The sequence below is a fragment of the Equus asinus genome, chromosome 12 (genome assembly GCF_041296235.1).
Source record: "Equus asinus isolate D_3611 breed Donkey chromosome 12, EquAss-T2T_v2, whole genome shotgun sequence".
Taxonomy (NCBI): domain Eukaryota; kingdom Metazoa; phylum Chordata; class Mammalia; order Perissodactyla; family Equidae; genus Equus; species Equus asinus.
The window spans coordinates 17,090,265-17,117,434 of NC_091801.1; the positions used below are offsets into that span (position 1 = coordinate 17,090,265).

The 27,170-nt window shown below is 39.4% G+C and overlaps 1 protein-coding gene across 10 annotated transcripts in view; it reads right to left on the reverse strand.

Annotated features, from left to right (window-relative positions):
* The window catches only part of C12H8orf34 (chromosome 12 C8orf34 homolog), a 371,097-nt gene extending 351,777 nt beyond the window's left edge, over positions 1–19,320 (reverse strand). For 3 of the 10 annotated variants that reach the window (XM_044780279.2, XM_070481127.1, XM_070481129.1), the window contains exon 1: positions 18,759–19,211. In XM_044780279.2, coding sequence (XP_044636214.2) covers positions 18,759–19,073 — 315 coding nt within the window. In that variant the 5' untranslated portion in view covers positions 19,074–19,211. Of the gene's footprint in view, positions 1–18,758 lie in introns of all 10 variants that reach the window. The other 7 variants (XM_070481132.1, XM_070481130.1, XM_014838485.3 and 4 more) reach the window with 5 other exon arrangements.
* Between the last annotated feature and the right edge of the window lie 7,850 nt (positions 19,321–27,170).

Below are 27,170 nucleotides of genomic sequence, written 5' to 3' on the forward strand. Positions count from 1 at the left end.
GAACAACCTCACCAGGGCAGTTGGCTTGCAATGGGATACTTTTTCTCCTTAAGACTCACCCCAAGCATCCCTTTTATTCTTTACACTAATAATTAGTCAGATATCAGCTTGCTCCCAGGAGGCAGGTAAAAAGCGTGACCCTGGAGGAGATAGCTTATACTCCATCAGATTTCCCTAATTCATTTTGGAAAAAATATGTGCAGAAATAAATTCTAGGGATGTTAGACCAAAGCAAAGGAAATATAAGACTGGATTGGGCTGGATTAATTGCTATGGGAGAACCTAGAGATTCCTTATGTAAAACGTTAGCTCTTGTGTTCTAACAATTTGCTGTGTTGGTTGACTGACACGGCCTCAATAGAGTCCTGCATTCAATGAGGTTGAGATGCCAGAGTATATCATGACACAAAGGAAAGAATCCAAAAGTTTAGAAAGATAAGAATAGTGGAGTGAATTTATCATGCGCAAACTCACATTCACTCACTCTCAACTCTGGGCAGGCTCAGAGGACATCCGCTTCACTAAAGCATTAAGAAATACATTAGTGAGGAGACTAAGAGAGCATCCTTGAAAAGCTCTGTGGTGGCTGTCTTCTGAAAGCCAGGGATGACAGTGAGAGTTGTTGCTACTGAGAGAGGTTCCACTTGCAACTGAGATAATGGCTTCCAGAGTAGCATAGTCCAGGTGGCCGGACTTAACTTCCAGAGACAAGATGGACATATTTACCATAAAGGGAAACAGGGTCAAAAAAGCAAAATGCCTTGACCAGCAGTAATGTTTCACATTGCCTGATAATCAATCATGATGTCCCTAGAAATGGAACAGATGGGCAGCCTATGGAAATAGAACAATCTGTAACAGTAAAAAAAAAAAAATTAGATCCGATAGTCTGAAGCCTGACTTGAGTTACCACAGTGGAGTCTGGCCTCAGGAAAATTCAGGGATGTACCAAGTTGGTGAGGTCTCTGAGAGCCCATTAATCCTGCAGGATCTCCTCTCCAAAGTCGTCACACCCCACCACTGAACATCACAAAGGGGCAAGCCCTCTTTGGATTTTGGAGGCATCATATACCACCACGTACTAAGCAATCCACTAGGCTGCCCTGTTTGACTGGGGTCCAGAGCAAGACAAGAGCCTGCAGCCAGTCCAGCTGCAGTACAAGCTGCTCTAGCACTCAGTCCTGACGCCCCAGGAGATCCAACGACACTCTGAGTGCCTGCGCCAAGCGAGACGCAGCTTTGAGTGGCAGGCAAGCCTGCAGAGGGGAACCAAAGCACAGACCCCTAGGGATTTTTAGTGAAGCCTGGTCTGCTTCCGCAGATAACCAGTTTCCTTTTGAGATATACTTCTTGGCTTGTTACTGGACCCTGGAAGAACACCTGACTATGGGACATGAATTGGCCATGACACTTAAGCTGCCCATCACGAACTGGGTATTCTCTGACTCACCAACCCTAAGCTTGGATACGCATCGCAGTAATCCAGAATGCACAGTAAGTTATATTTGCAGGTAGCTCACATTCTTTCAATACATATTCCTGCTACATTGCCTCCACTCCCTCAATCCATACATTTGTCCTCATGGAGAGTTCATTATGATCCATGACTAAGAAGAAAGAAGGAAAATAAAACCTTGAGACTGGTTTACACCTGGTCCTGCATGATATACTGGCATAAAATCAAAGTGGACAGTTACAGCATTATAGGTCCCCTCAAAAGTCTGGTAGAAGACAGATAGAAAGGCTCCTAAGATTTAAGAATATTTACTTATCCACTTAACTGATCTAATGTCAAAAGTAGAGATCCACTGATTTATTGGATGGCTCAGAGATTTGAAAAGAACAGACGTGGAATACTGGTTTCAAGGATGCCTAGGGAGAGACATGTGAAAGAACACCTTAAAATGTGTATAAAGGATTAAGGTATTTGTTATCTGTCCATTTTGCAGGTCTGAACCAAAAAAAAAAGAAGAAGAAGAAGATAGAATAGAAATAATGAACAACAGCATATAAGCTGGGAAAAGTGGTGGCTAGAGGCAATGCTCTCTAAAGTCCTTGCATTATTCAGGAGGAAGGTAAAGATATAGCTCAACTGCACATTTTAAGGTAAATATGTATCTTATGATGTCTGGGATAATGACAAAAAAAATAAGTTTAAAATCTCCAAAGTACAGGGAAAAGGTCTTACACAACATATTAGCAATCCAAATCCAGCAATGTAAAAAATAGATTACACATTTTGATCAGCATCAATTTCTCCTGGAAATGCAGTTAGTTCAACATTTAAAAAGTCCAGTAATGTAATTCTCCCCATTAACAGAATAAAGGAGAAAAATTATATGATAATCTCAATATACAAAGAAAGACTTTTAAACATTATAGAACTCAACTCTTGATTTAAAAATTCTAGCAAACTGTTAAGCAATGGAATCTTTCCCAGCTTTATAAAAAGTATCTACCAAAAAAAAAATTGCTAACGTTGCAATGATCATCCCTCTTAAAATTAGGATCCACACACAAAAAATACAAAGTGTTACCACTTTTATTCAACATTGTATTTAAGGTCTTAGCTAAGAGAGCAAAACCAGAAAAAAAGACATAAAAGCTATTGAGACTAAAAAGAAACAAAATTATCATTTTTCCTATTTTTCACTAATAATGGCCATCATATCATCAAATGAAATAAAGAAATAGGAAATAAAAGCTATAATGACTGGAAAGAAAGAAAGAGTCATTTTCACAAACAATATGGCTCTCTACATAGAAAAACTCAAAATAATTTCAGGCTAAGTAACAATAATTAAGATAATTTAGCATGTTTCTAGATGTACACTTAAAGTCAAAATTAACTTCCTTTCAGGGGCCAGCCCAGTGGCATATTGGGTTAAGTCTGTGCACTCCACTTCAGCTGCCCAGGGTTCACAGGTTCGGATCCTAGGCATACACCTGCACACCACTCATCAAGCCATGCTGTGACAGCATCCCACATACAAAATAGAGGAAGGTTGGCACAAATGTTAGCTCAGTGATGATCTTCCTCACAAAAAAAAAAAGACTTCCTTTCATCATAATTAAATCCACTTCCAGTCCAATCTCAGAAAATAATCTATGGCAAACTCCTCATGTTGCTTTCACAGAGTAGGCTGGCATTCTGAAACCCTTTTGGGTCAAGATTTCATTGACCTGAATGATCCTCCAAAATCACATTTTTTAGTATATTAAAATACAGGAGAAAGTAAATTAATAGATATAGATTCTATAGCACTTTCTCCAGTCCACAGCAGAGTAAAAAAGATCAGCTTATCCTTAGGTCAGTGATGCATTCGCTTTACATTGATGAAAAGCTAATGTAGACTCTGCTAGGTATTAAACAATAAAATCTTGGTGTTAATGAAGGAAACATCAAATTCACAATTAATCTGTACAAACTCTACGATTTTAATGAATAATCTTCATTACTTAATCAACATGAGCCAGCATGAAAAAACCTCTCCATTTAAGAACCCCAGACGTATACTCTATGCAAGAAAAAAGGTGATCGATTAAACAAACAAAAAAGAATGCCATTTATTTTAGCTGCATCTTTCTTATGCTTGCATAGATTGAATGGCATCACATAAATAGCTATGGTTTTATTTTACACAAGTCACAATATTTGTAACTATGTGAATAACTTAGGACTCATGTTACAGATAACAGAAAATTCAAATCGGTCTGTCTTACACGAAAAAAGGGGATCCATGGATTCATAAAACTGACTGTAGAGATTTTAATTCCTTTTACTTATGTGGATCATCTTTTAACCTTCTTTGAGGTCTTTGCATATTTTTCATTGTAAAGCTTAGAAACAGTGGAAAGGTTTAGCTTGCTTTGTGTAAAAAGCAAAAACCATTTTGTGTTTCTGTGGACCATGCTCTCTTTTATGCATTTATTCATTCAACAAGTATTCGACTAAATTCTTATGATGTGTATACTACAAGTTAAATACGTCGAAGAAACATTAGGGGAAAAGTCAACAATATTGTCAGAAAGACAAGCCATAACCCAGAAAGTAGTTAAGTAACAATGTGGTTAACAACAGAAATGAGTGGTACGACCCCTAAGTGCAACAGAAGTTCACAGAAACAAAAAATCTAGGGAATCGAGAGCAGTCAAAAAACATTTAATTAAGAGGCAAAATATGAACTACCCCCTAACGAGTGGTTGCTAGTTGGCTAGAGGATGGTAGTCGACCCTGGGGTATGTGCTCAGATCCTTCCTTCAGAAATAAAAGCTCACTCTGCCAGCTGCCGGGAGTGTTGGCTGTTGCAGGCTCTGACCTGAGGCCTGGTCCAAAATTGTCCTTCCGAGGAAGGCAGCTGCCTCACCCAAGGTTGCATTCTCTCTCCAGAACAAGCCTGCTCCGAATGACTGGAGTACAAAATCCTGACCCTCATGCTTCTGTTGGAACAAACACGGAGGGCCTCCCAGTTCCAGGGCCCCCAGTGTGGTCCTCTCCACGTCATCAGTTGAGGACTCCACTGTAACTGCCTCCTACTTCAACTTCTTCCTCTACTCAAACCTGCTTCCCTCTCCCCCTTCAAGGTGCTGATCCCGTGAGTGTTCCACAATTAACCCTCTGCACACAAATCTCTATCTCAGAGTCTGTTTCCCAAGGAACCTAGTCTAAGACATTACAGAAGAAAGGGAAAATATTCCGTGCAGAAAGAATATCCAGTAAAGACTTGACATTATATGTACTATTGGGAAAACTGGACAAACTAGCCTGGATAACACTGAAGGCAGTGTGCAGGGACAATGAAAAGTATGATTAAGAAGATTCTGGAGAACCTTGAATGCCACTCTGGTTTGGAATTCATCCCACCATTCAATGTTTCAAAATCTTTGCATCTTCAGTGGCTCAGGACTGTGAGTTTATCCTTTTGGATGTCTGGACACAGAGCTAAAAGTGACAAAATGCAAGCATGAAAATTCTCTAAAATTTGATTATCTTTAAAATTTACATGAACCTTGAATTTTGTCCTCAGTTATTGGCATTTGTCATAACGAATGCATACTCTCATATAAGAAGCATAGCCACAGTGAATGGAGAAGCAGAAAATGTATTTTTTCCGTAGGGAAATGACATGATACATATCACTATTTGGAATGGTCAATGTGTCAGCCACCTGGAGAATGGACGAGGGTGGGACAATCTGACAGAGCTGTGTGGGTGTCAGGATTAAGTTGGCAATAATTAGAAGAGCAAGGGAGGGATACAAAAGGCATTTCAAAGAACTAAGTGAAAGGATTTGATCCTTTACCAGATATATTTGTATGAGGGAAGAAAGGAGACAAAGATTACTAAGTCTTGGGAGGAATTTTTAAACCACAGATGAAACAGAGAGGTAAAGGAGAGCAGAACGTCTTGAGTTTTTTTTATCTTTCTTTTTGCCATTTTGTGTTCAAGGTACATATAAGACAATCTACAAGGAAAGTCTTTCAAACAGTATTCACTCAAAAATATTTGTGGAGGGGCCGGCCCGGTGGCGCAGTGGTTAAGTGCACACGCTCCGCTTTGGCAGCCTGGGGTTTGCGGGTTTGGATCCGGGTTGCGGACACGGCACTGCTCATCAAGGCATGCTGTGGTAGGCGTCCCACATATAAAGTAGAGGAAGATGGGCACGGATGTGAGCTCAGGGCCAGTCTTCCTCAGCAAAAAGAGGAGGATTGGCGGCAGATGTTAGCTCAGGGCTGATCTTCCCCCCCAAAACAAAAAAAAATTGTGGAAGAGGCAATGCCATGTAGACAGCTGTCAATATGCTGATGTTACAGCAGATTCCAGCTTGGTCTTAGACATGTCCAAATGAGATTCAACATATTTCCTTCGCAATGCTTTCCATAACCTTCTTGAGGCCACCTCAGTTTTCATGCCCCTTCACGCTTAAGGTAATTTATTCCTGAGTATTCCTACAAAGAGCCGGGGTACAGGATGAAATAATGTGGGGCTTTGTCAAGCCAGATAACACGGACAGTCCATGATTCTCAGTGTTTTCCAGCTTTTTAAAGAGGATTTTAAAAAGAGAATGCGGGGATGGGTATAGCATAATAGTCGGGTTGTATTTGAAAATCTTGACTCATTCCATCTCCCCACCTGGCACCCTTTCGACTCCCCTGATGTTCATTTCCACTCTACCCCATCCTGTCCTCTCATCACCATCACTTCTGATCTTGTCTACTCAGTTAGGGATTTTCCTCTTAGCCTCTGTCAAAAATCCTCATGAAGGTTTTAATTGACAAGAAATTCAGTACTAATATGCAGATTACTTAGAACACACGTGGGAGTCAGTAGGGGCCTCAAGAAGACAACATCATCTGAAACAAAAAAACTTAACGATACTAAAAGCAACAGTGCAGTAACAGAGAGAGCTTGGAAAATGGGATGGTTTGTGGGAGCCTATTAACTTGGTACCTCATATGAAAGCTATAAACCATTCTTATTTTCCATCCTTTTTGCATATCTTACACAGTTGTAATAATATTCCACATACAATCTTGAATTCATCTGTTCTGCATTTTTAATGGCTCCATAATATCCCTTCTGGGGAAAAGTTTATTTAGTCTTTTTTTAAAAAGTGTTCAGTAAGAAGGATAAGAATGAATAGCTAATTGTAAGAAATGGGCTACTGCGCATGGCGGAGATGTGTCAGAGAACAAGGTGGGCAAAGTCCATTTCCTCATGGAGGTTATATTTAAGAGGGGTAGCCAAATATCAAACAAATAAATAAGAAAACGCCAGGACTTGATAAGTGGTGTGGTGGAAATAAAACCATGTGGCAGGATGGAGGTTGACTGAGAAGCAGCTGAAATTTGTCTATGAGGGCCTCTCTGAGGACACATTTGTCCTCAGATCTGAGTGGCAAGAGGAGCTGGTCACATGAGGTGTGTGGGGGAAAACTTGAAAACATCATGCAAAAGGCTTGAGTCTCAAAGCCTGTCTTTCAGGCAACTTCGTCTCTGCTACTTATAAGGCTAATCCTGGGAGACATCATCCTGCAAATAAATTCTCACCAAACAACCTGCAATGAGCCAAATAAATATTTTTAGACCAGCCATAGTGTGTAGCAACAGGAAACAGATCATACAAATACATCCTATGATGTGCGTAAATTATTTGAATCGAGTGGGTCACTTTATAATTTATATAACATATTTACATTCATCCTCATTTCAGAAAGAATTTAAGGTACTTTCCAAAGAAGTATAAATTATGATCAAATAGCATAAATAAAAAGTGAAGGGAAAAAGATAAAAAAACTAAGCGAAGACAATGCGGGGAAAGGAATAACGGTATAAATGCTCATGACAATGGTCTACATGCTGGTTTTCACTAAGTTACGAGTTCCCAGAAGCCTCTGCAAAAAAATGGAAAAAAAAGACAGAGCGAATGCTATTAGTTACACAATTCAAAACATTCATGTTCTATTTTTGACAGTATAAAATTGAGTTGAGCCGTAGTTCTCATAAGATGATGCTCCCTAATGCAATGACATGTCCCTCCACAATATCCTTTAATAGATGACAAAACTGTGTTTTCATGGTCTGGTTCTTATAATGACTCTCAATAGAGGCTTCTTAAACCACTCCAGGTGCAACCCAGAGAAAGTAATTCAATGGGCCAACCTAATGTAGAATGGGTACCCAAGTCACTGTTCAACTAACTTCATCCAAAAATACATTTTTTAAGAACATAATGTACATCACCTTCATGAATTCTTCACTAAACATTATTTCTCAAAACCGAACTATTGATAAAGCAGGGACACTGATCTCTGTTGGATTCCCTACTAATCTATAGACTCCAGCAATGCGATGTTGCCAATTATACACAGATGTCAATGTCTTAACTGAATGCTAAGTGAGGGTTAGATTTAAGACAATTCTGTGACAGCTGGGACTTTCTGTGAGCTTCCACAAAGTAGAGTATTTGTCATCTGCATATTTTAACAGTGTTGTTTTTCACATCATTGCTATACTACTAAGAGAAAAGATACTAGTGAATGTTTCAACAAATACTGTGGCTCTAAATAGAATAATGTTCTGGGCTTAATAAACTGTATAAAATGGCTTTCATTACCATTTTATATAATGCTAAGAGGATTACTATAATTTGTAAACAAAACATATAACAGGAAAAAATAAAATAACCAGAACACCACCAGGTCCTCTGGAGAGAATTCATAGAAATAAAAGAGCATTAAAATAAAGAGAGTATCTCAAAGACATACAGCTACAATAAATCTTATACAGTGAAGTTTGCTTCATACAAATTGAGAGGTTATTTCAATGTACAGGAAAATCAAATGTATTCTCAGTCAATATAGCTTGTCACTATGAATTTAGATCAATATGTTCAAACAGCAAAGAAATAGCAGGAGTTACACCCTTCTCTGCACTCCAGGCTATACTTCAAAAAGAAATTTCTCTTTTTTATGTTAAAGGGACAACTTACAACCTAAAACCATCAGAATGTTTCATGTAGAACACTACTCAACAATCAGATCATTTAGACATTTTCAATAATTCATGTTTAGATGTCTTATGGTTTCTGAGAACTTCCAAGAACAAAAACAATACCAACAGAAACCACTCTATTCAACAAATCTGCCTTTGACCTTGTTCAGTTTCCATACTTGATTCTACGGCATATTCCTTGACAACCAATTTCTAAATCTAAATTTCAAATATGAATTTCTTACTTCTAGTCATATAATGATGGAATGTATTGATGAGCATAAAAATGGACCCGGCATATAAACAGAAAACCAAGGTAGGCTTTCGTAAAATTATCAGAACATAATAGTTGAGGATGCCCAACTATATAGTCTTTTCTAAATACGCATGAGTTTTTGAGGATAGGAAATGTTTTATTTGCATTTGTGCTTTCAGTATATAATGCAGCACCCAATAAATATGTACTGAATGAATACATATGAATGAACACAATAAATATGTACTGAATGAATACATATGAATACAATACATATGAATGAACACAATAAATATGTACTGAATGAATGTAGATGACGTTCCAAACATCATGCACCAAAGAATTTAATAGCTGTTGAAAAGATAACCAAGTCATAATGAACTCTCAAGGGAAATCGTCCGTAAACTGCCGAGATTCCCAGCCTCTGAGCGGCACACCATTATTGGTACACAAACCAGACTCTTCAGATATGATAAGTCAGTCCTGATTTTTTTCATTTGTAAATGTATTTGACAACTATTTAGTGGAACATCTACAATGTAGAGGCATTTTCTAGGCATGAAGATATATAAGCAGTTAAAAAGAGTGACAAAACATCTGCTTTTTAGGAGCTTATAGCCTGGTGACCAAATATAAAATAAACTGAAATCAAAGGAATAAATCCAAAGAAGTAATATCAAATGACAATAAGGGATATAAAGAAAATCACGCCACAGACAGTTGTAGGGGACTTGGGGTTGTGTGTGCTGTTTCAGTTAAGGGTGATCCAGGTTGCCTTTCTGAGACAATAAGAGAGATTCTGGATTGTTTTCTAATTATATATAATGTTTCCAAATTTAACCTAAGCATATTGTCACTTCTGTGACACAGCAACAAGCAAGGCCTCCTCTGAACCCTCTGATGAACAGATACCAACACACACATGCACACACCACATACTTGGCTCGGCCAAATGCTACTTCCTTTCCACCTGTGCCATATGCTCTTTCAGACATACCAGAGCTACAACCTAAAAAAGCAGATGTACACTCTAAGTTAGTTCTAATCTCACGATACTAGAAGGCCAACCTTCCAAGCATCTCTCCACGTGGTCTGTCACCGGGTTATTAATATTAATAGAAAAGAGCAGTAGTGGCACCTAATGTGATGGCAGCCAAAATTTACTGGGTGTCCACCAAGTGCCAGGCACTGGACTTGGTTCTTTAGACTTTGTTTCATCTCATATACTCCTGATAAAATCTCCCTTAGGTACTATTTTGCAGATGAGGATACTGATGTTCACAGAGATCAGGTAACTTGCTGAGGGTCAAGTAGACAGTAAATGATTCCTAAGCTGGAGATACCTCGAAATATCAACTGCCTCATCCCCTGCAACTGTGTCATGCAGTTTCCTCCCTATTAAATGCAAATGCACTTGGAGGGGAGTTATGCATTAAGCCTTGCACAGTGGTGGGAATTAACTTATCAGAACCTCTCTTGAAAGCAGATATTAAAAAGGGAAAAATATAGGGGCTGGCTCCATGGCCGAGTGGTTAAGTTTGCGCACTCTGCTGCAGGCAGCCCAGTGTTTCGTTGGTTTGCATCCTGGGCGCGGACATGGCACTGCTCGTCAGACCACCCTGAGGCAGCGTCCCACATGCCACAACTAGAAGGACCCACAACGAAGAATATACAACTGTGTACCGGGGGGGCTTTGGGGAGAAAAAGGAAAATAAATAAATAAATAAATAAATAAAAAATCTTTAAAAAAATATATATATATATATATATTAAAAAAAAAGGGAAAAATATAGCTGAAAGTGAATTAGGTAGTTAAGTACACATTTAAAAGTTATTCACTGTACATAAAGGCTAATTAATGGGATGGGAGATATTTTGGTCTAGATCTTAAAGGAATATATATTAAGATGCTATTTAGTAGCTGGTTCTGTCTTAAATGCTTTTTTTTATAGAAGGAAAAAAAATACACAAATCAATGTTTTGTTTAATTCAACCGAAGTGTACTGAGCCCTTGCTTTATAATAAAGTCTGTGTTCCACTAGACACTACAGTAGATGCAGAAGAAAGCGTAAGGCAAGACACTTGTTTCCCACCTTCAAGAACTTAAGATCTATATAATATACGAACAAATAACTACTGTCAGCAGGTCACTGATCCTCACACATCCTTCAGGGCAGAAGACCCCTCCCTAGCTGGGTAGGTTGTCCTCTACCACTGGGAGGGCACAGAGGAATGGCATAGAAAGCACAGGCCCTTTTTAAACAAGTCACATCAGTCCACTTTTTTAATGTATGCATTTCAGTGCTATAAAATTCCCTCTCAGCACTGCTTGAGCTGTAACTCCTAAATTTCCATATATTACATTTTCCTTTTTATTGTTTGATGGATTTTTATGTCCTTGAAATGTCTTCTTTAACTAGTAGATTATTTAGAAGTATGCTATATATTTTCCCAGTGTTTTGGAAATTTTCCTACTTTCTTTCTGTTATTCATTTCTAGTTTTATTCCATTGTGATGGAGAAAACACCTTGGTGGATTTCAGCTGAGGTTTGTTTTGTGGTTTAGGGAATGGTCTGTCGTTGTATACATTTCACGCCATTTGAAAAGAATGCATATTCTGCCGTAGTTGCATGGGGTAGTCTACCAATGTGGACTAGATCACGTTGGTTATGTTGCTGAGTTCCTCCATAGCATTTCCAATTTTCTATATGATTGCTCTTGCCATTGTTAAGACAGGGGTTTTGAAGTCTCTAATTATAGTTGTGGATTTGTCTATTTCTCTCTTTAGTTCTACCAGTTTCTGCTTCACCTACCTTGCAGCTGCAGCTCTGTTGTTCAGTGCATGCACACTTCGCATTGCTATTTTTCTCAGGGGGTTGACCCTTCTATTATTATATGACAGTTTCTATCTCCGGTAATTTCCCATCCTCTGAAGTGCACTTTATCTGACACTAACATAGCCACTCCTGCTTTCTTTTGATGTTTGCATAATATATTTTTTCCATTCTTTTACTTTCAGCCTGCTTATATCTTTGTATTTAAAATGAGTTTCTTAGGGAGAGCATATAGTTGGGTCATGTTTTTTAATCCACTCTGACAACGTCTGTCTTTTAACTGGTGTGTTTAGACCATTTGCATTTAATTTAATTATTGACATATTAGGGGCTAAAGTAAGCAATGTTTTTTCTTCTGTTTGTTCTTTCTGTTTTTTGTTTTGTTTTGTTTTACTTTTTCCCGTTCCTGCAGGTTACTTGAATATTTTTTAGAATTCCATTTTTATTTATCTATAGTTTTTGAGGACATCTTTTTGAATAGCGTTTTTAGTGGTTGCTCTAGTTATTACATTATTCATACACAATTTATCAACAAGTGTCATTTATCAGCATAAGTGAAGTATATAAATCTCACCTCCTTTGCACCCCTTTACTCTTCCCTGCTTATAACACTTGTCTTAAATACTTCCTCTATATACATTTAGAACCACTTCTGACGTTATAATTTTTGTTTCAACAAACATAGTTTAGAAAACTCAAGAGGAGAAGGAAAATGTATTACATTTTCTCATATTTTTGCTCTTCCCATGCTCTTTCTCCCTACCTGATGTTCTAAAGTTCCTTCTGTTATCATTTCCTTTCTGTTTAGAGAAGTTTCTTTAGCAATACTTTTAGGGTAGGCCGGCTGGTGACAAATTCTCTTGATTTCCACCTCAATTCGGAAGGATATTTTCTCTGAGTATAGAATTCTAGGTTCTTCCTTTTAGCACTTGAAAAATACTGTGCTACTTCCTTCTTACCTCTGTGGGTTTGATGAGAATCTGCTGTCATTCAAATTGCTTTTTCCTCTATAGGTATAGTGTTGCATTTCTTCTCTGGCTGTTTTCAAGATTTTTCTTGTCTTTTTTTCCCCAGAAGTTTAATTATGATGTATCTTGGCATGGACTTCATGACAAGGGCAGCCTTGTTACCACTGGGTGATGGTGAAAGTTCTGACTCCTCGCTAGACCTCCTCCACCACAACACTGGTGGGGAGGGAAAGGAAGGCCTCACCATTGCCAGAGGTGAGAGAAGTCCGGCCTTCTCACATGGTCTCTACCAACACTGGCCTCAGATAGCAGCGGTAAGGGTGGGCCCACAATATAAATGTAAATTAAAACCACAATGAGATACCACACAAACCTATTAGAATGGCTATTACAAAAACAGACAACATGAAGTTTTGGTGAGAACGTGGAACAACTGGAAGTCTTATACACGGTTGGTAGAAATGTAAAATTGTATGTGCTTTTCAAAACTAGTCGCTAATGTCTTAAAAATTTAAACAGACATCTCCCATGTGATCCAGCCAATCCACTCCAAATATTTACCCAAGAGAAATGAAAACATAAATCCATACAGAATACTCAGCAATAAAAAGAACAAACTATTGATACATGATAAAACATGGATGAAGTGCAAAATAATTATGTTGAGTAAAAGAAGTTACACCAAAAAAAAAAAAAGTGCATAGTGTATAATTCCTTTATACAAAATTCCAGAAAAAGAAAACTATTCCATAGTGACAAAAAGGAGATCAGTGGTTGCCTGGGGATGTGGAGGGAGTAAGGAAGGGTGGGAGGAAGGAATTACAAAGGGGATTTCAGACAGCAGGAAGGAGGAGGGGCATATGAGAAACATGTCCCAACTTAGTCCATGTACTTTAAGGCACCTTCCAGGAAATTCCAAAAAAGATTTCCACCACATATCCTTGACTCTGTCACTTGACTATACAAAGGTGCAAAGGAGATGACACCCCCCAATAAAGAAGTCCCCATTCATAAAGAAGGAGAAACAGTCTCTCTGCCTTAGCACCTTTCTTGTGTTTCAGCACTCCTGTGCACTTATTTTTTAATATTTTTCTGATATTTCACTAAAAATATGACAGGGAGAAGAGGAAAATGCATATGCTTAGTTAACCAGAATTGTATATTTTCTTCACTCAGAATTTTAGCTTATTATTTATTGGTTTCCGTGTATAAACCACTAATTCAGTTCTTAACTACATTCACATGACTTAATGTTTAAAGAAAGCCAATAGGTGAATTATTTTTAAATACTCATTTCCTAGATGCTCTTTTTTATTTTTAATGTTTTTTTTATTTCGACGCAATTTTAAACTAACAGAAAAAGTATATAACAGCACAGAGAACTCCATATACCCTTCACCTAGAGACTCCATTCAAGTTTTGCCAACTTTCTCAATCATGTAATTCAGAGCAAAATATTAATTCTAGGACCATATTTTGTACTTATTTGTTATGTTCCTCCAGTCTGAGACCTCCTCTGGCCTTTGCAACCTTAACATTTTTTAGACTCTAGGAAAGTAGAATTTCCCTATCAGGTTTATCAATTCGATTCAGGTCATGCATGATTGGCAGGAATATTACAGAAGTGATGCCATCTTGTTTTAATTTCATCTTATCAGGGGGCACAATGCTGATTTGTCCCATCACTTGAGTAAAGTAGTGACTGCCAGGTTTCTTCACTAGCAAGTTACTTTTTCCCTTTGTAATTAACAACTATTTTGTGGAAAGATACTATTTATGTAACATCTCATTCCTCATCCAACTTCCACACATTAGTTTTAGCATCGATTAATGTTCCTTGCCTGAATTATTACTAAGACGGTTGCCAAGCAGTGATTCACCAATCCCATTATCCCTTCTACTTTTATTAATTGGCATTCTACTCTAAGGTAAAGCTTTCTCATCTCCTCGTAAATTGAACACATTCATGTAGCCCATTATATCCCAGTAGAATAAAATATCCCTATTTTATACAGTAAGATAATCTGTTACTACCATTCTTTATTTTAACTCTCAAACTGTCCCAGATTTAGTTAATAGGAGTCTCTTCAAACTGGTTTCTATGTCTTTTTGACATGTTCCCCTGATTCTTTGACCACTTCTTTACTTTCTGGCATAATACGATGTTTCAGATTCATCTTGTACCTTCCCAACCCCAAACCAGGAGCCAACCATTTCTCCAAGGATACCTGGTTCCACTTAATGGAGAATGGTATTTAGAACCCAAAATCTGGTCACTAGGTGTGCTCATTGCTACTGGGATGTTGCTATTCCCAGGCACAGTAAACAGAGTATGTATGAGGGTGAGTAGAGGTTCTTTGAACTAAACAAAGATGGTGATAAAGTGGTTCCATTCTACTTGGAGTGGGTCGGACCACATTTGGAGAAATGTAGTGAATTTGGTTTGCCAAATCTTCAGTGTACAGAAATTTAAAAATTCTAATAGTTTACAATTCACTCTCTTATGAGTGTGATCAGGGCTGAACCAAGATAAATGACTGCCCTGAGCACATGTGCAACCAATAATTTTCAAATAATTATTCTATTTACTTAATGAGAATGGGAGAAACTGAAAGTTGTGTACTCCTCTGTGTTGAAAATTAGGACTTTATTGTGATGTTCCACGTCATACATCCTCTTGGAAACTAAGTTAAACTGCTTACAATATATACAAAATAGATCACTTGATCCTAATAAGCAGTTATCTGTCAGTTAATTATTCAGTTTCAGAATTTCTGATGGCCAAGTTCTTTGACTGTTAAGCGGCTGGTCTTCGGGTTTGAGATAAGTCTTGCATTTGCACTGTGCATCTTGCCTATATGTGTTGCAAAAAATACCACTCGGGTGGGAGACAAACCATTTCACATCTTGTCAGTTAAGTAAGGAGTTCTGTGTGGAAATCTATATTAAACAGGATCATAGTTCTAATTTACTGCAGCGATGTCAAGCATTCCTTACAGACTAATGCACAGGCTGTTCTCGACTTGCCTGCCCTGAATAAGCCAATGAGAATACTGAAAGTATTACATCTTGCAAAAATTTCAAAGAGTTTGTGGAATGTAAGTCTTTATTACCATTTTCACCTTATATCTTCATATTCTTTAATTAAAATATTATTACCCAACACTCTCACGTAATGATTTCTAGGCATAGCTTTGTAATGCCTCAAAACATCTTAAATCATATTTAAAGGGAGTACAAATTCTTACTCCTAAATCACCTGGAAATGAGATTAATTTCAATCTAAGGTAGTTTTTCTTGTTTTTTTTTAAAGATTGGCACCTGAGGTAACAACTGTTGCCAATCTTTTTTTTTTTCTGCTTTATCTCCCCAAGTCTGTCCAGTACATAGTTGTATATCTTAGTTGCAGGTCCCTCTAGTTGTGGCATGTGGGATGCCGCCTCACCGTGGCCTGATGAGCTGTACCACGTCCGCGCCCAGGATCCGAACCAGCGAAACCCTGGGCAGCCGCAGTGGAACGCGCAAACTTAACCACTGGGCCACGGGGCCGGCCCCTAAAGTAGTTTTTGAAACACTATATTGTGTGCAGCACTTTATAAGCATCTCAAGTGATAAAATGTTAGACATAAACTAAGTAAGAAATAAACTACATAAGTAAACTAATAAGCTGTGAAGATAAAGAAAATTAAAACAGAAAACAGGATATAAGTATTCTCAATACCAGTATACGTTAATTTTGCTATTGTCTTAAATAATATTCATTCGCTCTCTTTCAAGTGTGTCACTCCCATAAACTTTCTTAAAACATTTCTAACTTACAAAATCTGTCAAGGGGACATATTGTTAGGTCTTGTATGTCACCAACTCCAGCGCCTCAGCACACACACAAAAAAACACAGCAAAGAACAGATAATAAAACTCGGAGTCATCTAACTGTTTCAATTTGCGATTGGTAAAAGGAGATTTTTAGCTTAAGTCACTATTTCTCACAACGTGGTCCAGGAATTAAATAGGTAAAAATCACTTGTGCCACTTCTTACTAAATTCAGATTCCTGGGCTTCTCCGATCTCCTGAAGCTGTTCTTACAAGGACTATTGACCAAAGTCCTGGGAGCACTGAGGACGATGTTAGATCAACAATGTCCATTTTATACTTGTTTCACTGGTTTCCTAGCACGAGGAGAGAGAGGCTATAAGCTAGTGAGATTTTCCAATTTTATGAAATGTGTGTAATTCTACTCTCAAAACCAAGTTCCATCACGATCCAAATTGTTGCATAAGGACCTACTTTTAGTAGAAAACAACTTACCCATTTTCTCCTTTCAATTGTTTAAAGTGCACATAAACCCTTAAAAGTTAACTACATCCTTATGACTGCAATCCAAGCTCATGGGGATGTACCTGACATGTCACCCGAAAAATCAACAAAAAACAAAGCATATAATTTCATCGTCATTTGTTTTTTAGTGAGGAGGACTTAAAATACGAGACAATTCTGCCACCGCTTAAAATTCAGCAGTGCAGAACTAGCTGGTGAGCATTTTAAAAAATGAGCAATTCATAAAATTAAGTTGGATTTCCTAATTAAGCAGAAAGTTTTCATATATTCCAAACTCTATTATTATCACTTGGAGAGAATCTTGGGAATTTTAAAATAAGTTAACAAACGAGAATAGCATCCGTTAAAAACAATTCCTTGATTCTCCCTGGTAAATTGTAACTTTATATTCTAGGAGAGTAGAAACACTCTAAAAGTATTTTTTTTAATGTTTCTTTTGACTCAATTAATACACTGTGTCACAAAGGGTTATGATGCTTCTGCTTTAAAATATAGATATATATACACGATTATGTTTCGTCTCTAATCATTAGCCTAAAGCCAAAGAAAAGAATTCTAGTAGCTTCAGAAATTCTAGTTTGCTTTTGTATATAGATTCCCTTTGCTAATACTTTTGGCAGAAACAAGAATCAAGATACACATTGTAGGACTTCATGACTATACAACGAGTTTCCATTGAAACAATGGTCGTATCTTTCAAGACAGTACGTTAACTTAAAGTTAGGCAGAAAAACTTGAGATCTTGCATGTCTTGCTTATCTGAAACCCGTCCTCCCCAGAGAAAAGACCTATCTGATCACACCCTTATGCTCCTCTCCTTTTTTGTGCTGGGGCACTAATTCGCATTATTTTTCTCTCTGCAGGTATCATTCTCTTCTCTTCAGTCCTAGGGAAGCAGCTCCATTCTCCGCTCTCTTCCTCCTGCCGCGTTTCAGCCTGCGCCGACGCCGCGGAAAGGTAAATCCCCAAGAATTGCCACAACTGCTTTTTGGGAGGGGGAGTGACGGGGGACCCATCTCGACCCTCCTCCGTCTTTTCACCGCCGCTCCATGCCCACCTGCACAGGTGAACCGCGAGGGGAAGGGACCCTGGGCGTCCCACCCTGGGGGGCCTCAGAATCTGCCCAGCGCCCTGGCAACCGGTGGGACGCTTTGCCAGTGCCGGGTTTCAGTCGCGCATTCTCATTTTCTCGTGTCCGCGCTCTTCCTTTCTCCTACGGGATTTTTGTCATCGATTCTTTGATGGCGAGAGAAAACAGCTCAGAGCTACATGTCTCCTTCCCATAAATACGTGTGTGCTTTTCCCGAACCTTTCTCCGCCCCTTTCTCCCTCCTAACACATGTAGGGTCTGCAACGCAAAGGACTCTCCTTTCATCCAGAAACCAATGTCAGCGTCTCGGTTTAACAATCCATTCATATTCCTTCCCATTGCTAAGCATCTCCTCCACCTTTTCCGGTTCTACTACTACCCACACTTAAAAAAAAAAAAAAAATCCAACGTGCAAGATAATGTGAATCCCAGGAAGAAAGTGTGCGTGTGTAAGACAGTCTAAGTATTTGCATCTGTCCATCTCAGCCCGTCCGGGTCCTGTGCATGTGACTGCGAGGTGCAGGACTGTCAGACGGCTCAAAGTTCCCCTGCCAGGCTGAGACTGGGCCCTCCCGAGCTCACCTGTCCGCGCCCAGGTACCCGGCGGAGTGCCCGCCCGGCCGCGTTCCAGGACATCTGGCCCGGACCGAGCGAATGCCAGGGAACTGGGGCCACAGGGGCGTCCCCTCCAGAGCATTTGTTCTCCATGCCTCCTTCCCCCCGGGGTATTCTGCGCCCCTTCCCCCAAAGACAAACGGGACTTACCACAGCGCCTTACCTCAAACAGGGGACCGATCTTGTTCTTCTCCAGGTAAGCCTGGATCCGGGATTGCTGATGAGACGCCATGGAGAGACAGAGGGGCCGCGGAGAGTGCGCGAAGCCGTGCGCCTCCGCTGGGAAACAACCCTCCTTTCCCCCGGACTGGAGCCGCGACAGCAGCTCGGGAGCCTCGGCTTCCCCGGCGCGGCGCTCAGCCCCGGGCGCGGGCGTGGGCTGCAGCGCCGGGAGCCGCGAGTGCGCGGGGCGCTGGGAGCCGGAAGCCCGGCACGGTGCCGCCAACTCAGACAACTCCGAGGCGAGAGGAGAACTCATTCATCGGCGTCTCCTCCTGCGCCCACCCCCGCAGCTCTGCGCAGCGCCCCGCGCGGGGAAACTGGCGGCAGAGGCGCCAGGTTCCCTTCCCCTCTGGGCGGCAGCAGCGGGTATCAGGGGGCGGGGGACGAGCCGGAGAGGTGCTGCTCCGCCTAGAGCGGCGCCGGGGGGCGCCCTCGGGAGCACCGGGGCCGCGGGGCTCGAACTCGCCGTGATCGTCCGCGCGCGCGCGCGTGCGCGCGTGTGTGTGTGTCCGCGCGCCCGACTGTGTGTGCCTCCTCTCCCGGGTTACGGGAACCCACAGCTCGGGCTTCTCCCAGAGGCTGTGCTCGCCTGCCCGCGCCTCCCTAGCGACAGCGCTGCTCCAAAAGCCAATGGTGAAGGTGCTTCTTTCAAAGTGCACGTAAATCTGGTGCTTGTTGGCTACTCCTTGGCAGCTACAGATTCAGTTTGGAAGGGGGTCGTCCCCACCGCCCCTTCTGAGCCCTTCTCGGCACCTCATGCTCTGCCTGCGCTAGCGCAGGGACCCAGAAGGGCAGAGTTGGACGAAGGTGCGTGGGTCTGAGGACTGGGCGCGAAAATGACGTTGCCTTCCTTTAGAAACTCTGGCCTGGCCCGGAGCAAGTGGAAGGGTGGCTGTAGGCTGAGAACCCAAGCTGAAAATTCCCAAAGTGCAGACGCTCGAAGATTGGCAACAACCCTCCAGCTGTTGACAGGAGCAAGAACGAAAAGCCAGCCAGCCCTCCCTTCCAAGTTTGCCATCCTGATCCACATATGATAATGTGGATGATAATCCTCATATATTTATGTCTGTATATCTATAACTACATCTCGGATGCTAAGCTCTCCACTTAACGATGTTTCCTCTAAATACTTAACGAGTTCCTCAAATTTAGCCAATACCTTTCTTGTTATGCCAGGATTCCCCGGTTGAAGATAAGGTTTAGAATGAAGGCAGCAGTTGTCCTTAGAACAGACTGCAACAGTATAGATTTGTTTTTCTTTCTCCATTGTGTTCTGGATTTGTATAATTGGTAATTTTTATTGGTGTTGGTGTTTTTTTCCCATCTGTATGACTACTTAAATGAACCATATGTGGGAACATGCCATAGTTAGGAATGGAATATCTCAGAAAGTAGTGTTAATTCTACTTAATAATTTAGATAAGAAGTCTGCCAGAATACTTAAGAGTTTAACCATCACTGATAACCAGAAATAGACATGATTTGGAGCAGAAAGATGCCCAAGTTATTATTTTTACAATCAGACCCGGGTGAGCTCCCCAGGGAGAATTAAGTTGAATAGCAACGACGTGCCCTACGTCTGTGTCTTCCATTGTAGATCAAATTATACATTTTTGAATATGTTCGGGAGAAATTAAATGTAGATAGTGAATATCAACATATTTATTTGCTATAAGGTATGGTATAGAGCCATCCATGATGCAGCTAAAAAGTCAAATAATTTTGATACCACATAGTACTGTAGAATAGGAGTGGTACCTTCCTCAGAGAGACATGAGGCAGATGCTTCTTTAAATCAGATCATTACCATTCTTAAGTCTTCACCATGCTCAGAGCACCGTACCCAGGGCCTTGAATAGGAAAGACAAAGCTTTGTTGGCAAAATACTTATGTGTGAAAGGGAGAATCATGAAGACATATACATTTATGTGTGTTAAAACACTGAACATCCCAAAATTATATTTTTAAAATTCAGGAACTATTTCAGAACTTTTTTAAGACCTACCTCAAATACCACCTCCTCCACCAAGCATTTCTCAGTTCTTTCCACCGATCCCCAAACCTGACTTCATTACTACAATAAATATTTATTGCACAGCCTCTCCGTGGCAGACATTACGTTAGGACTGAGGATTCAAAGGTGAAAAGCTTTGTCTTTGTTCTCAGGTGTTCAGTCTTGTTAAGGAAATTGGCGTATACACAAATAATGACATTAAGTGCCTTGTGCTAATATAGGTAAATAAAGCATGCTGTGTGCACCCTGATGATGGAAAAATTACCTGTGCTGAGATCATCAAGGAGCGCTCCATAAAGGAGATGGTGTTTGAGTGAAGTGTTGAAAGAAGAGTAAAATTTTACAGTTTTCCACATGGGATTGGCGGAGTGAGGATAGGAATAATGTTTCAGGCTTTGGCATTAAAAAATAGCATGTGCAAAGGCACTGAGGCACAAAAGAGGCTGGTGGTTAGAGAAACAGAGAGTATATGTGGAGGAAGATGGGCATGCAAGGTTAAAAATGTAAGCAGAGTTCAGCTCATTAAAGGTCTTCAGTGCTTTCTTATAAAGTATAGACTTGCATCTTTGGGCAATGAGAAGCGAGCAGAGGAGCGTTAGTGAGGTAAAAGTTTTAGGAAGATTGCTCTGGTTATAACATGCATGATAGACTGAAGAAGAATGACACAGGGGTAGCAAAAGCAATTTTGTTTATAGAGTCCATAAAGAAATCAAGAGGGCCAGCCCTAGGACTGGGGATGTGGGGGTGGAGAGGATGGGATGTATTCAAGAAATCTTAAAGACTAATTTGTTGATGAACTATATGTATCAACATATCCATATATCACTGTATATGTAGAATGAGGTTGGAAGAGAGAATCAAAGATAACCCTTTGATTTCTGCAATGAAGCTAAGAGATTATAGATTATTTGCCCAAGTCACCGAATGAATAATTGATAGAGCCGGGTTTTGATTCAGGATTTTCTAACTCCAAAGCTGAAGCTACTTCCATCCTCTACTCTGTATCCTAAAAATAGTCAAGAATTTAGTTTGCGCATGTTAGTGTCCCTTAGAGAGAAAGGCTATGTCCCATGACTGGGCACATAGTAGGCACTCAATGAATACCAGCTGAATAAATGAATTTTAGTAGCTCTATTCAATCCAGCTCCATTCTTTCAGGCTAAACTTTGCTTCTGACACATGGCATTTACGTTCTGTTCTGTTCCATTTAATTAATTGCAGGCGTATCTTGGTCCTTCTTTTAAATTGCAAACTCTCTAAAACCATGAACTGTATCTTAATAATTCCCTTGTACTTTACAGCGTGTAACATAGTAGATTTTCATACAGTACGTTCTTCATAAACACTTCTTTAATTTAATTAATAGCCTATTGCTGTACATTTTAAGATTGGCTGAAAAGTCACCATTGTCTTGGAGTGAATTTAACAAGTTTCTTCTGCACACAAAATGTGGTGATACCTTTACGCTTCTCCTTTTTTGGCTTGAGTACAGCATGAAAAGGCCATTTTCGGTGAGCCCATTTTAACCTCATTGCGTTAAAGGAGTGCCTCTCAGAATAATTAGCAAATATACAGAAACCAACTTATAGAATATAGCAAAGCCCTTGTCTAACTCCATTTGTAAGATCCCTTCTATAGCTCCTTAAACAAAGGATTTATTTTTTTTAAAAGATTGGCACTGAGCTAACATCTGGTGCCCGTCTTCTTTTTTTTCTTCTTCTCCCCAAAGCCCCTCAGTACATACCTGTACATTCTAGTTGTAGGTCCCTCTGGCTCTGCCCTGTGGGATGGGACGCTGCCTCAGCATGGCTTGATGAGCAGTGCTAGGTCCACGCCCAGGATCCGAACCTGTGAACCCTGAGTGGTGGAAGCAGAGTGCACGAACTTAACCACTTGGCCACAGGGCCAGCCCCAAACAAAGGTTTTTTGGTGAGAGACAAGAGAACAATGGTAAAGACAGGTTGACTTAATTAGGAGGTGTTAACAATGTAATCCCTTGAAATTAATTAAATATTGAAATCAGAGAGCAGAGAAGTTTATACAGTTTCCTTGAATTTAGGCTACTAGCCCTGAAGCATACTCGCCCCCTTCCTGTATCTCTTTCACCTTTCCATTTTGTAACAGGGACAAATTTCTTCCCACAGAACTCAGGCTATCATCCAGGATTTTGATTTTTAAATTATCACGTAGAGAGGCTGCAGCAGAGACTGAAATAAAGGGGGTTCTGGAAGAGAAAAAGCAGAGAAGTGAGGACATGAAATAGTCCTGAGGGAGGGACTTCTGAAACATAATTTGGTTTCGAAGTCTGAATTATCAAAAAGTGAATGATAATTATGGTTTAAACCACATTCAACTATTTCATAGCGGGATATTCTATATGTGGAAACTCAAAATACATGTTTCAGGATGCAATTCAAAAGATACCTGGGTACATTTTGACATTAATGCAAGAACGTTTATTTTTGTTTCACATACTATTGAATACTTTCAATTTCAAAGATACTGATTTCAACATACCGTTAGATTTGTGATTAGCATAAGGCTTCATATCTGTGCATCTATGAAGGGTCATTTAGGTGTCCCCTGAACTTATCTCTTCAATGGCTCCTCAGGAAAATTTAGAAAGTGTTTTCTTGTTTACTCTTAGATAGTGGTTCCAGTGCAGCTGAAAAGGAGGACGCATTTGGGAGCCCGTCAAGCACAATCATTAAGAACATTGATCTTGGAGTTCTAGCCCAGGATACAATCTAGGCTTTGCCACTTTACAGCTGTGTGATCTTCACAAGCTACTTAACCTCTCAATCCTCAGTATCATCGTAGGTAAACTGAAGATAAGATAAATAGTACTTAGTTATCAGTTTATCATAAGGATTACAGGAGATAAAGCAGGAAGCACTCAGTACAGAGCCAGGCACACAGTGGAGATTCAATAAAGGGTAGTGCTCACTTTGTTATTATTGTCATCATATCACCATCATTATCATCACCATCATCATCAATTCCCTGAGACTTAGACTTGCAAAATTCCCATAAACTATATTAAACCAATTACCTGAAGAAGTCCAAGGCCCTAAGACAGGTATCATAGTCTCCTAATTAAAGGAAGATATTTCTGGATGCACAAAGAGAGCTGTAAGGTAAGAATAGATTATAATATAAAAAAATCTACTCAATTAGATTACTCTACATAAATTATTTTTTAGAGGAAGAAAGTTCTCTACATGAAGCTTGGAAAATGGCAAGGCAATAGGAAGTTTGGGGTGATTATCCACACCTGTCTACCGGGACAAAAAGCTACAGGACCCAGCAGATATGAGTAATCTGGTCATTAAGAGGGATGGCCACAAAGAGTTAGTTTTCTTCATTTCTGCCTGAAATGCCTCTCACAGCAATGCAAATGGGGAGCACACGGACAGCATTTACTATGTACCAAGCACAGCTACAGCATTTTACCCACTGCCCTAGCTTATTTAATTCTCAAAGCAATGTCAGAAGTAGGAACTACTAATACCCTCATTTTTTCAGGTGGGGAAATTGAGGCACACAGAGGGTAAGTAACTAGCTCGAGGTCACAGCTAGTAAGTAGCAGTATCTTAAGCACCACTCTTCTGCCTCCCAAAGCCTTGACTCCCAATCTCCCAGGAATACCACTTCCCTTTTCTTTGAATTTGTTTTGACCAAGAGATATTTTGATGACTAATTTGACTTCCCTAGAGTGTTTATATGGGGAAGGAGGTAGCCAGAGTGGCAGATACCAGGGTAATTTTTTGGCCGCATCCTAAATGAGTACATTGGCAAACTGACTTATATGTGTCTCTTGTGATTCTGAATAATGACAATCAGTTGCATTGGGACTGATTCTAACTGCACTGATAACATCGATTTACTGGACCTACTGAATTGAGAACTCAAATGATGCTCCAGCTTGTGAAATCCTGCCATCTGGCTTGCTGAAGTGACATTTCTCTCTCTTTAATTTTCACATTTAAATCTTAGGTTTTAATATTTAATTTTTAATATGTGGCATGTTTATAAGCAATCATCATCTAAAATAGTTAATGTCAATAACTTTTTATAACCTGTTTATTGGTATTACATCCAATGTAATACCAGACATCCAATACGTGAATCATTTAGAGGAAATATACAGATATCAAACTGCAGAGACACCTTTGATATTAATTATCCATAAACTTAACTCTGACATGCTTTTTACTTAAGATTTCCAAAATTATACCATCTTGATTTTTTTATCCCAATAGGTGAGTCTTTGCTAGGAAGAAAGAAAACAAAATGAAAAATGTTACAGAATACTGTAACATGATACTGAATTATTGAAAGGAAGGAGAAAATAAGAGCAACTAAGCAAACAAAAGATGCATTGGTAACAAAAACCCATTCTACTTGCTGTGCACCCTGGGGAACCAGGCACTCTGCCTAGGACAGGCTGTGCTATTGCTCCAGTCTAGCTATCAAGGAATAAGTAACGTGGGACCTATTTCTCAAACACGCATCTTGTAAATGCCAGCTGATGCTCAGGCATAATGCAGCACATCTCAACAAACCCAGCACTAAAGGTTAAAGGTACATTTAGCAGAATTAGTGGCACCATCATTGCCTAGAGGGAATTTAAATTAATAAAAAAAAAAAGGATGACAGCTCTCTGCAAAACATTCTGGATACTATAGTACCCATAATAGTCAGCAATTTCTCTCCTTCCAAAGCAAATGTTGGTCCATTGCCTATGAATAATACTCACCCCCTCAACCATCAGAGGATTTTGGTCCTGAGAGGTGGAGAATTTTGTAACATCTAAGGATATGCTGAAGCTTTGGCAAACATCAGAGAGTCACACTGACTTATATATCTACAACAAAAGATTTATGCTGAGGTCCTGAGGAGGAGCAGCTAAACTTAGTAACTTTTCCTGAGAGGATTAGGAAAACAAACATTAAATGAATGTATGAATGAATGAATGAATAGGTGAACAATGAAAGAATAAATGAATTAAAGAGAGAAGGAATGAGTAAAATGTCAATTCATGAGGTAACCATGAGGCCTATCCAATACCCATATCCACAATCATTTATGTTTAAATCCCCCTTTTATATCCATACCAAAGTCTAATTGATTTTGTTCAATAGAAAATTCTTATAAGCATTTGTAAAGCGTTTCAATAAGATAACAGCATCAATTTGCCTTTATGTATTTCTTGAGCCTCTCCAATTTGCCACTTTTCTTTCTCTCTTACTTTTTTTCTTTTCTTTTTTTAAAAAGAGTGTTGTTCATCTTGCAGCCTGCGTCTGAAACATGAGTACACAATTGTCAGTGGTCAGTGAAAAACAATTGACTAGAATTGATGACAAATGTTTTCTGCTACATCTGTTTTCTAAAATGTATTTTCAGATCCCTTTGTCTGTAAATGCTTGCCCTCGACAGTCACATGCCTAGGCATATTTTAGGATCAAATCATTGCCACTGAACCTAAGATTTCATATATCTTAGGATGGTTATTCCTTATGGTCAGCATATACTGACTCATATGATCTCTTTTGCCAAAAATATTATCAAAAGAAAAACATTTTTTTATCCTTCTCATTTCATTATCTTTAATAACATTGCATTATATCAAAAACTTATCTTAATAAAGCAATGACAGTAATTTAAGCAGGGAATATAATCAACCTTCTACATTTCACTTATATTTAATTTCAAAATAGTCTCCGTTCGATGAAAAAATTAGGCAGTAACAGACTGCCACCTTATGAAATGTGAAGACTGAATTTTTCTAACGTTATGTTCTGTTTCCCAGAATATATAGTCTCTCTTTGTATTTCTTCAGTACTTGAGCTACTTTCTACATGTTTAAGTGTCCTTTGATATTTTATCTTCCTTATATGTCGTGTAATTTTCTCAGAGGTAGTTAGACTGATTTTGGTGTCAAATCTGAGATTGAATTATGGGTCAACTACTTACCGACAACTGTGTAAGCACCATCCCCGTGATTATCACTCTGCATTTTACAGATGAGGAAACTGAGGCCAACAGATGTTCAATAACATGCTATACTAGTTGGTGGAGAAGCCAAAATTCAAATCCAAGTCAGTCTTTTTCCAAAGCACGTGTTCTTTTATTTGATTACACAGGACCAATTTCGATTATAGTTGTTTTGAATACCCATTAACACCTCAATTACTTCTACTATTTTTGTAATGTTCCTACTTTCAAAGCTATTTCTAGCTGTAAGAATATTCAATAATGTCTCTCAATGTACTTGTAATGCAACTGATCAACTCACGTTTCAACAATAGGAAGAGGTACGTGCTTGAACATCGTAAT